Genomic DNA, 12,532 nt, shown 5'->3' on the forward strand with positions numbered 1-12,532 from the left:
CAAACAATGAACTTACTAAATTAACTATACAAACAAAAATATAACACTATCAAAAATAATGAAATTAATTAAAATAAAATACCTTATCATCTAACTCAACCACGCAACAAGTAATCTGGTACCATTGTCTTCAATTAATCATAACAGATTCCTAGATTTTTATACGGCGATCTTAGAAATCAGATATGTATGTATTTCAATAAACACTGAATCACAAAAAGTACTTGCTCCGCCAGGACACGAACCCGGATCTGTCACTTCTCAGGCGAGTGTGCTTCCACTACACCACAGAGCGCTTACTTTTTCCGATTCAATTATTTTGTATTTGGCCGTATCTGTCACGTATGGGTTTAAATAAGCAAACTAACATATGATCGGAAGACCAAGTACCTATCAAACTATTAGAGTATAAATAGCTAATGTAAAGGAAATCAATGACATTACATGTACTTAATATGTAATTGTTTTCGGAATAAAGAGATGTTGAGTTTGAAATTATTGCAACGTAAATACGCTTTCAAAGTTCCTGTAAAGTACATTGCCTACGTAGAAAAGGTTATTAGAACGAAGCATTAATTTAATGTTTAATAATTACGCTTAATTTATAATGAATTGCTAATGTAAATTTGAAGGCATCATGACTTTATGTCAAGCCAAAACTCGTTACTGTTACAACACGAAGAAAAAAGTACGTCAAGGTAGTGTGGTCTCTCGTCGTCTGTTCTGTCCTCCATTGTGGTGTATTGGTTATCTTAGTGGAGGTAACGTGTTTACATTATTTAAATTTGAAGGAACTTGTTGTTTTCTAAAATACTTTTTGATAGCTCATATGAAGTGTTTTCAAGTTCTGAAGTGCACGCTATTATATGTTATCTAGATTACACCTAAATTATGAGATATTTGTAATTAAGTGGATCTTATTATATTATGTAGTGGAGTTTTAGGTTATAACGCACTATTTGTGTTGCTATACATTGAAATATTTTACTTTTTAACAGTTTTTTTTATTTGTTTATAATACAAGATTGATTAACGCAGATCTAATACGTATAAGAATAAGATTCTTCTTAGTGACTCTTGAAATGGTATTTCTCAGATTTAAGTACTTTGCTAATGATTTCAGATGTTTACAAAATTTGATGAGTTTCAGGTTCATCCACAAGAATAAACTTAATATGTCTGGATCAAAAACAGCATATGTTCACTTAATTACTGGATCTGATAAATTTAAAGTAAGCTTCCAATATATAAATGAATCTGTTAATGTCAACAGACAGTTTAATTTTGAAAGACGCTCCGAGGAAACAATTCAGTGTTTTCTGGCACGAGTAACTGTAAATCTTGAAAAAATTGTTGATATAAAGCTGAAGAAAAAACGAAAGAAAGAACAAAATGATGAAGACAAAAAAGTTGCCAACGTCGTTGTTCAACTATTTTCTGGTGAAGATACAGTTCCTGACTCTGAATTGTGTAAGGATGTGTTTTTTACAAACAAGTACCCTTTTGGTTCTTTAAAACTAAAAATGATGGGAATAGATTACAATGTTGCTATTAATTCACCTTGGATTGATCAGATGACTCTTCCCACAAGTATAATGGCAGGGTTCCCAGTATACACAAATTGCTTTGAGACAAAATACATAGACAAATCTTTATCATCATTCATTTGGATGAAGTCAAGAAACAAAAGTGTTGATAAAGTTTCATCCCCATCACAGAAATCCAGTAATAAGGAAGACTTGAACAACTGGTCAGTTGTTGGAGAAAGTTTTGTTTATATTCCTGCTACTGCTGACATTGGTCATAAATTGAGATTAGAGTGCACTCCTAAGAATGCTACTGCTATTGGTCCTCCTGTCTTGTGTGAAACTAACACCGTTGTTGAAGCTGGACCTGGTTATTGTCCATTTGAGAATCGTCATGCGTACACACGTCAAAGTTCAAGTCATCAGAGGTAACTTATGATTTTTAATAATAGGTTAAGGTAGGGTACAATAAGTGGACCCGGTTTTTTTATATCTAAGAATTTAATCATCGATACCTAATATTCGCATCTCTCAAATCCTAGACTGTCAATTGATATAAAAGTATCTATAGCCCTCAATAACAATCATTTGTTTTAAATTAAAATATGAATTTAATATTTACAGTGATGAAACAAATTATTATAACCAAAATTAGGAATACTGAAGACGACCATATTGGCTCCTCTCACAGTTACAGTTCCAAGTTTCTTTCCCACAAATTTCACATTATGCGTTTTTCGCTACGAGTCCAACATGTTGAAGCCACGTAAAACATGTCTTATCATCTTTCAAAGCAATGTTGTGTAGTTTTCTAAAATTGACTGCCATTTTTAACCCTTTGAGTGCCGCAGCATTTTGCTATATGGTATGCATAAAATGCCAAGCGAAAATGTCTGATTCTGCAAGGGTATGGTTAAAAATTCATAACAAATTTATTTATTGGTATAATGTCTTGCGTTTTTTTTTTTTTTTTTTTAGATAAATATATTTTCGGTACTTTGGGATTATACCGACCACACTAGTATGAAGAACACAAAAATAGAAATTTATAGAAACAAACATGATAGAACGAAAAAACAACTCTTCAATTACAAAATTACAAACTTACAAGCATTTCCAGGTATTGTGATCGGTATTGTTGTCGCTGTTATCTTATCTTTCTCGAGAATCCTGATTACGGCAGGCCGCGCGGCATCACGTGATTTGCACGGTACATAATTGCCTTTCCATTACAATTCAATTTATATTTCTGATTAGCCCCTCTAGAATTTGATATTTTACTGATAGATACTATCTCGAGGGATGTTTTTCTTTCGTCGACATCAGCGCGGGGCAGCACCGAAGGTGCTGCCAAAGCCCGCGCTGATGGCCGGAGGCACTCGCATTTTGGGTGGCGGAATGTGATCAAGAATAAAAACAAGTTTTTAGTGTTTTTTTAATAAAGAGTTTAGTTTGGTAAATGATTGTTTTTGTTGAATTTTTGTGTTTGGAGAAATGTAGAGGTAAAACACGGAAGTACAACAAAGCGATGCACCAGCTGAACGGGCGGCGAGACTGCAATCACGTTATCTACTAGAGACGCTCGACTTTGACCTCTGTCTGAGGATGGGGAGGGGTTTGCGATAAGACAATTCCTGTTTTATATTGACGAAATATTGTTCTACGCTAATCTAGTAATCAGTAGAAACGAAATGTGAAATAACGATTCATGTCTGGGTGTGGTCGGTATAATCCCAAAGTACCATATTTTCTTTATACATATAATACATTGATCACCTATTTAACGTTTTTATACAAATAAAAAAAAATCATTAACAAAAACTATGAGCAAATACATTTTGTTTTTTATTTTGACACCACTTAGGGTACTTTGGGATTATACCGACCACACCAGTATGAAGAACACAAAAATATAAATTTATAGAAACAAACATGATATAACGAAAAAACAACTGTTTAATTAATAAATTACAAGCTTTTCCAGGTATTGTGATCGGTATTGTTGTCGCTGTTATCTTATCTTTCGCGATAATCCCGATTAGGGCAGGGCGCGGCATCATATGATTTGTATGGTACATAATTGCCTTTCCATTACAATTCAATTTATATTTCTGATCAGCCCCTCTAGAATTTGATATCTTACTGATAGGTACTATCTCGAGGGATGTTTTTCTTTCGTCGACCAAAGGTGCTGCCCCGCGCTGATGGCCGGAGGCACTCGCATTTTGGGTGGCGGAGTGTGATCAAGAATAAAAACAAGTTTTGAGTGTTTTTTCAATAAACAGTTTAGTTTTAGTTTGGTAATGTTTGTTTTTGTTGAATTTTTGTGTTTGGAGAAATGTAGAGGTAAAACACGGAAGTACAACAAAGCGACGCACCAACTGAACGGGCGGCGAGACTCTGCAATCACGTTATCTACTAAACCGCTCGACTTTGACCTCTGTCTGAGGGTGGGGAGGGGTTTGCGATAAGACAATTCCTGTTTTATATTGACGAAATATTGTTCTACGCTAATCTAGTAATCAGTAGAAGCAAAATGTCAAATAACGATTCATGTCTGGGTGTGGTCGGTATAATCCCAAAGTACCCAACTTAGTGTTATTGAAATATTTTATTTTTTCACTTTTAGTTATTCTATCTTATACTCCATTTAATTCTTTATAAAAACTTTTTTTAAACTTATAAATAAGTTTGAAAACACTATAAAACTAGAAATTTTCTAACCTAATACTCTATGTATTGTCTACACTGCTAATGCTTAAATTTAATGCCTGCAATACTAGGTCTTCATTGTCAGCAATGTTTTTACGATTCATTGTTTATAAATATCACTGAACAAATACAAAAAACATAAAAACTATACAAATGTATTGAGTAAAGTACTAGATGCTTACGATCGCCTTAACTCACGGTCAAGTCATTGTTATACTTACACACAGGCTAGAACAACATACACAAACGAAATAATTTGAAGATACTAACACTACAAACCCATTTACACTTAAAAACTTTCAATATCATTTGTGAAATAAACAGCAGCGCAAATAAAACATGTGACGGCTTGTCCGCCTAGTGGTCGATTCTAAACTTGACTGACGCGCTACAACCGCCGTAAAAATCCTAATCTAACCAGAATGCAACAAAACCTACATCAAAAGTTACATTGAAGCCTTTGGAATGCGTATGTATAGTCATTGAGCCAATTTAGATAAATACTAGATAAAATATAAGCGTTACTGCAGAAGGCGCAAATAGCGATTCTGGCATTTCTTGCATATAATGCAGGATCGCTAATAGCGATGCTCCGGCACTCAAAGGGTTAATAATCAAATGTTACTTACGTAAAATTGAAATATTACCTTACGTGTATTATTTGAAAGTGTTTACAGCTGTTGATTATTTAAGTTGTTCAAAATAATTAATCAGTATCGATTGATTACATCGATGGTTATGATTAAGTAATATCGTTTGCAAATTTCTATATAAAAAACCGGGTCCGCTTATCGTACCCTACCCATAGGCTATTACTCTTGAATATAATTGAAAGTCTAAATATCAGGTCTAAACTCTTATTCATCTTTACATTTATTGTACATATTATCGTCAATTCCCATCCTACTCCAATATGTTGCAAAGTAAGGTTGGGAAAAGAGAAAAAAAACACATAATAAATGTTGGGGGTAGACTTTAATAAGCAGCCTACACTCTTTATTCGGTTGTTTTTATCAATTCCTTTGATTGTTTTTATCCGAATGAATAATTCAATATTACAATTTATTTACAAAACATACTCCTACTTATTAGTTGTACAGTCATTTGTCATGTAAACAATAAACAGCAACAAGTAACTAATTTGAGAATTTGAAAATGACGATGAATATGAGGAAATTATGTGATAAATTTCTAGATGTACATGGGTTTGGCTCCTGCCTTTACAAAAGCGGTTTCTCACTGCTATCCGCACAACCTATAAATATTGTAGCTTATTTCTAATGTGTAAGTCTAAGCCATAATTGGTTGTTACTTTATAATGTTACTGTTAAATTTATTTTATTAAAAATTATAATGTATTAAATTCTTGTTGTAAATGTGTTATAATTCTTGTTTTGTACGATTAATATATAATAACGAATTTAATATATTGAATATTTCAATAATAACGATTGAATAACGAGTGTAGGCCGCTTATTAAAGTCTCACGAATATTGGAAATGCAAAGAAAGCTGGTTTGGTTAGGTTGCTTTAGAAAATTTTGGTAATTATTTACTTTAGCCACTGCACACTTTTAGCCAAATTTCAACTTAAAATAAGAAAATTAATGTATAGTATACTAGTATAATAGATGTAAAAGTAGTAAAGCCTAAATAATAACAGAAATTACAATGGAAACACCCCTGGCCATCAATGTTCGTTGTATGTATTTATCCACATGCTATCTTTATTTTTTTCTAGTCTTAAAACTCATCTGTTGAATTATTTGTTTGACTTTGCCAGACTTTTAGAGTTTTCCAGCAGATAAAAAGAACACTTGTTTTGTTCCTGTGCTTTTTCAAAAAAGTAAAATGTGCAAGATATATATTTTTTTGTATTTGTAATAAATTTGTCTTTATTTTGTGTAATTTGGATTGTTATTTGAATGTGGTTGAAAGTAATATACTGTGCTAAATGTGAAAAAAGAAAACAAAAACATACGTCTTTTGAAATAACTGTTAATAACTTTTAACTGTTAAGTTTTATTTACTTATAATTTACTTTAAAAATATGCTTGTAAAACTTCTAAAAACGTGTAGCACTCACTATAAGTGAATATAGTCAGCACTTTCAGGGTTAATTTACTACAAAACAAAAGAAATATTATAAATTTATCTTAGTAAATGAATGTAGAGTAAGATTCTAAATGAAAACATTCAAAACACGCTTACCTCCCAAGGGCGCTTCTCAGAAGATGGCGGCACTGAGCGGCTGATGGTCAAGGGTTGTAAAATAAAATGTATAATGTAAAAAAATCCAAAGTTTAATGTTTCTTCAATGAGTAATGTAATTCAATTAGTTATTTTCTTTCATGCTCCAAATTATTTTAAAATTCAATTAGATATTTATTTTACCACATACAGATTTTATTTACTAAATCAATCATAATAATGAGAGTCAGGTATTTAAAGAATCAGAATATTCTGAACTTGGGCCAACACGTCATTTGATGTTATTACAGATGTACATTAAACAATCAGAAAATAAACAAAAATATAATAAAAAAAATCCAAGTCTTGTTGAAATGTTGTTTGTTATGTGGTTTCATTCATAACTTTCAGAAAAATACAATAAAGTCAAAAGTTTGTCATAGATTTTTTCAGTTGTAGGTTTAGTTGTAAAATTTGGTGATTTAGAATGTATTGATGAATCAGTATACATACATACATATGTTTGTTATTCTCCAGATTTCGGGTTGTGTCATATAATATACTCGCAGATGTGTACTCTTCCACGAGTTTCGCCCAAAGTGAACTCTTCGGCTACTGTCCCACATATGCTCTGAATATTGACTACAGAAAGCAGTTGATCTTGAAAGAGTTGCTTGGTGAGTATTTCTGATAGCAATGTAATTTGCAGTATCTAAACTTGTAGCCATACTTGAATATAAGCAAGATTTAGTGTAGTACAAGTATTACAAAAAATGAATAATAGAATGATATAAGTATTAGTACTATGTATATATATTAATTGATTAAATTTGTATAAATGGCAATAGACGAATTTAATTTCAATAAACATTAAATCACAAAAATTACTTGCTTTGCCAGGACTCTATATATATAGACAACTCTTGAATGAACACTTAATTATTTGAAAAGTATTATTTATACGTTTTTAATCTATTAAATTTTGCTGTGTCCATAATGTCAAGCTTACATTACTTCAGACTATTCTTCAAGACAAAGTGAAGTCTTTTTTACATCTGAAGAAAAATATTTTAATTTAAATGATTATGTAAAAGGATTTAAAGAAATAAAAATAAAGGCTGTTTCAACCTTTTGGCCACTATGAGTTAAAGCTTACAGAGATTCCCAACATTGAGTGTTCTCCTGTTTTAGTGGTTTTTGACATATTTATTGAATATGATAATACAAATTTTATTTACAGTAAATGAAGTTTAGTTTACCTCCAGTTTGCCTTCCTCTTTGCGCAGCATTTGGAATCTGACGCTGAGACAGACTAAGAGGAGCTAAACTCAACATTCATATTGAATCAACCCTTCTCACCATAGCTACGTTATGTGTAGAAAACTTGGTTGCTCCACCGTGCTTAGATATCATGTTTAAAGCATTGTAGGTCACTCAATTGTGCACTTGATGAGACAATGAGAACCTTTTCATCTATATTGCACTATATTTTCTAGTCTAGTTGTCTCTGATGTCGAAACAGTGTAAAGAGTTCATTTTGAACTTCTTTGTCACCAACATTTTTGAAGATGACGACCTTAAAATTATGTCCTCTGTTTCTTTTTCGGCCATTGCCCCTAAAATAGTTTTATCACCTCATTAGTTGTATGAGCAGTTGCCCCATCTTGCTGGAACCACATCCTCCTGCGCACTAAATGATTTCTCTGAACTTCATGGATTATGAAGCTATGTAACATTAACAGATAATATTGCGAATTGACTGTAACTGTTGAACCAACCTCTTTAAAAAGTATGGCCTGATGACACAACTTTTTGTTACACCACACCACACAGTAACCTTGGGACTATGCATTTGTTCAGGATTTGTAGCAAACCAACAATGAAAGTACTGTTTATCAACATAACCGTCTAGATAAAATCGTCACTCATCATTAAAAATTTTCATCGGACGTTACAAAATCAATCATATGCTCTGGAGATGCTTTCCGCATTGTATAACCATTAAGCTTTAGCTAATGGACAATAAACATTTTATATGGGTGGAAATGCAAATCAAAATGCAATATTCGTCTTATCAAGCAGTCAGACATGCTTAAAGCAGCATCTTGTTTATGGGCCGGCCGCTGAGGACTGCCTTCTACAGCTGCTCCTCTTACTTGTTTAATATTCTCCGGTGTTCGGACTGTCCTTGGACGGCCTGTCGACTTCTGTTTTAACGTTGAACCAGAAGGTACTTACAAAAACCTTCAGATAATTTTGCCGCTCCCTGTATACATTTTTAATGCATTCATACATACGAGGTATGGCTATTAAATAACGGGACTGATATTGTAAAAAAATTTATTTTCATTTTAAACATAATTACTTATTATCACCTTCAATATACACCCCTTCTCTATCCCTGCAACACTCCATGCAAATTTTCCATTGTTGGAAACAATGCTGAAAGTCATCTTCTGTCAACTCTTTCAGGAGTCTTGCCGCTTTTTCTTGAACAGCTTCTACAGATTCAAATTTCGTACCTTTCAATGCAGATTTCACCTTAGGGAAAAGATCAAAGTCGCATGGTGCTAGGTCTGGCGAGTAAGGTGGATATTCTAACACTGGGATGCTGTACTTGGTCAGGAACCGCTTGACAGATAACGCGGAATGAGCTGGCGCATTGTCTTGGTGCAAAGTCCATGATTTGTCCTTCCACATTTCGGGTTGTTTTTTTCTTACTCTTTCACGTAGTTTATTAAGTACCTCAAGATAGTAATGTTGATTAATTGTTTGACCTTCAGGAACCCAGTAAAGGTACACAATCCCACGAATGTCGAAAAAAACAATCATCATTGCTTTAAATTTTGACTTGCTCATTTTTGCTTTTTTGGCTCTCGGTGAAGTTGAGGTCTTCCAATGCATGGATCATAAGTAAAAAAACCACGATTCATCACATGTTATTATTCTTTCCAATAAATTTGGGTCATTTTCAATGGCATTCAAAGTGTCAGTACAAACATTTTTACGAGCTGCTTGTTGATCAATCGTAAGAATTTTTGGTACCATTTTTGCACACACTTTTCGCATGTTCAAATTGTCATGTAAAATTTGCCGTACACATTCTTTATCAATGCCTACAGATTCACCAACTGCACGAATGCTTAATCGTCGGTCAGACCGAATCAAATTAGCAACTTTTTCGACATTGTCTTCCGTTTTTGATGTTGAAGGACGACCTGGCCGCGAATCATCTCCCACGTCTTGTCGACCATCTTGAAAACGCTTAAACCATTCAAAAACAGGAGTCCGCGATAAACATTCACTGACATACACTTCTTTTAGTAAATTATAGGTTTCTGTAGTGGTTTTTCCATGTTTAACGTGAAATTTAATAACAATTCGTTGTTCTATTATTACGCTAACCATTTTTCCAGCAATACAAAATAACAACACTTACATAAATGAAGGTTATGACACAACGATATTGTTTACAGAAACGAGACTAACTGCATTCTGAAGAGGAAGTCTCAAACTACACAGCTGTTGGTCATTGTTGGTTGGCGCATGCGCACTCGTTCCACTGCAGCGTCAGTCCTGTTATTTAATAGCCATACCTTGTATACACACAAAACAAATAAAACTAAACTCACTTTGTGAAATGATGGAAACGTTCCAAAACTCAAGTACTATGCAAAATATGTGGCGTCAAAGTATTTTCATTACCGTAATATCAACAATATTTTGGTACCAAATATACAACAATCTCCAATCTAATCGCGGCTCCAATGATGAAATTACGAGCTTCACAATGAAAGCAAAACAACTTGAAAATAAGGAAACTTAGGGATGATAAATATTACAAAACTAGTATTGCACAATGTTACTCAAGCTTGATTTATTTAAAATGTTGTTATGCAATATTTCCCTATTGATATTTTTCTTAAGGTTATTTATAGTTTCTTTACAATATTTTCCTGTATATGATTCAACCTCAAATTATAAGAAAACCACAAATCTTATGTCACATCCTGCTGTTAATTCGTTAATTTTTCTCCCTTACCTGTTTAAATTGCAAGGTATTCTTAAATTCAAAGCTTGAAGAATACATTAAGCAATATTTAATGCATGGATGGTGCTTTAATTTGGGCTATTCGTTCAACTATAATACATTTTGTATGGATATTCTGTATTCTAGGTTACGTTAGATATTATTCTGCAAAGTTGTTGTTTTGTTGTGTTTTTACAGAACATGTTGTCTAGGTTACAATGCGGATCTTGTGTGCTTGCAAGAGGTAGAGACCAAGTTGTTTGAGTCGGATTTAGTGCCTGTGCTGGGAGAACAAGGTCTTGTTGGAGTCCATGCTAAAAAGTCCACAATCAGAGAAGGAGTTTCTACATTCTATTCACCGTCAAAGTTTAAGCAAGTACATATGAATTTTGCTACCTTTTATATATCAACTGCTTGAACTTAAAAGCATCTGTTTATGTTACATGTTCCACAATTTGTTTCGTTAACTTTTTCAAAATGCTGAAATGGAAATCTGATACCCAGCAATAGGTGGCTTTGGTAATCATATGTTGTTTGTCTCATGTTACAGACTGTTGGATACCCAAGAGGTGATTCTAGGAGAGGAACTGGTTAACAAGAGTTACTGTTCCCGAATCTTGGCAACTGTTGAGAAAAACACTCAGCTAAAAGAAAGGATCACAGGCTTGGGCACAACTGCCTTGGTGGGTAAAGTTACACTGATCAAAACTTTTGTAATGTTTATTTCTTTGTTAAATTTTTGTTATTAGGGAGTCAAATGGTTGGTTAGTTAAAAAAATTTCAATTTTTAGGTTTAAAAACAATACAATCCCTATATTATTAAATGAGAGATATAATTAAGATTTATGATTCCATGAGAAGAACTCATCAAGTGTGTAGTATGTGTGGTCTTTGCAGCCAACACCGTAGGTTTCTCTTTGTAGATCCTGGGATGTCTTTCAGATGATGTGGTAGTTTAGATTTGACAAACTGAGGAAGGCTGACATTTCGAGTTCCTCCTTTGATGAGGCACTAACTCTCAAAGTGGCATCATCAACATACAAACACAACTTTTCTAACTCTGGAATACCTTTAAGGTAGCAGAGGAACAACAGAGGTCCCAATATTGATCCTTGGGGCACCCTAAAGAATGTTTGTTCTAGAGTTGAGGTATATTTAATTGTAAAATTATTTTTGTTATTTAGGTGTTCAATACTGCTGTCTATTTTGTATGTATGATTTGAACCAATCATATTCCTTCCCTTGAATACTAAGCATAGTCAACTTATGTAGCAATCTTGTATGGCAGACACTGTCAAATGCCTTATGCAAGTCCATGAACACTCTTATCACCTTATCGACTCTATCAACATCTTTTGATCTCATCTTTAAAAACTAGGTTCCTAAATCTGGGATCAATACAAGTTGCCAAAGTTAGTGTTCTGTTTTCAAGATTGCATAATCGTTCTCGCATGCAACTCTTGACACAACTTCATATTTCTATGCCTGTATTTGTCAAGGCCATGTCTTCTGGTTCTATGCGTGGACTTTAGGTGCTCAGTGGAAAACAGGTGATCGCTAATTTATATTTTATATATACCTGGTACGTTGTTGTACATAAATAGATTCTCTATACATGTAAATACATCCATACATGTTTACGTACATGGAACATATTGTGGAAGCTCATCTTATAATCTACCATTTCCATTATTTAAAAGGAGAAGGTAGAGGTTATGACTTGTAATTTTAAATGTATATTTATCTCCCTAAATCTCTGCAAATTACTTTGAAGTAGCATGGTATTCTTAGGCTTGCTCCCCCTCAAAGGATAATTTAATTAAGTAGAGTTCAGATGAAAGTATTCAATGAAGTATTAGATGGAACGACTTTGTGTATCGGTGAAAACATTGTCATGAACCGAAAGTTCGTCCATTGCAAACCTCGGACCTGTAATGATGGACTGTAGTCTGTCCCACAGTAGAGCTGTTTATTTATATGTTGTATTTATTTTTTATCTTTGCTTTTTCCCGTATTGGATACATGTATGGTTTTGAGTGGCCACTCTGTTAAATTTGCATTGACCATACAGCTAA

At 33.4% G+C, this 12,532-nt stretch overlaps 1 protein-coding gene across 3 annotated transcripts in view; it reads left to right on the forward strand.

The window, feature by feature from the left end:
• Positions 1-625: 625 nt before the first annotated feature.
• The window catches only part of LOC124364357 (2',5'-phosphodiesterase 12-like), a 64,712-nt gene continuing 52,805 nt past the window's right edge, over positions 626-12,532 (forward strand). The window contains exons 1-5 of one of the 3 annotated variants that reach the window (XM_046819756.1): positions 626-761; positions 1,151-1,954; positions 6,965-7,104; positions 10,670-10,829; positions 11,008-11,140. In XM_046819756.1, coding sequence (XP_046675712.1) covers positions 1,176-1,954; positions 6,965-7,104; positions 10,670-10,829; positions 11,008-11,140 — 1,212 coding nt within the window. In that variant the 5' untranslated portion in view covers positions 626-761; positions 1,151-1,175. Of the gene's footprint in view, positions 762-804; positions 1,955-6,964; positions 7,105-10,669; positions 10,830-11,007; positions 11,141-12,532 lie in introns of those variants that run through there. The other 2 variants (XM_046819755.1, XM_046819754.1) reach the window with 2 other exon arrangements.

The sequence above is a fragment of the Homalodisca vitripennis genome, chromosome 6 (genome assembly GCF_021130785.1).
Source record: "Homalodisca vitripennis isolate AUS2020 chromosome 6, UT_GWSS_2.1, whole genome shotgun sequence".
Taxonomy (NCBI): domain Eukaryota; kingdom Metazoa; phylum Arthropoda; class Insecta; order Hemiptera; family Cicadellidae; genus Homalodisca; species Homalodisca vitripennis.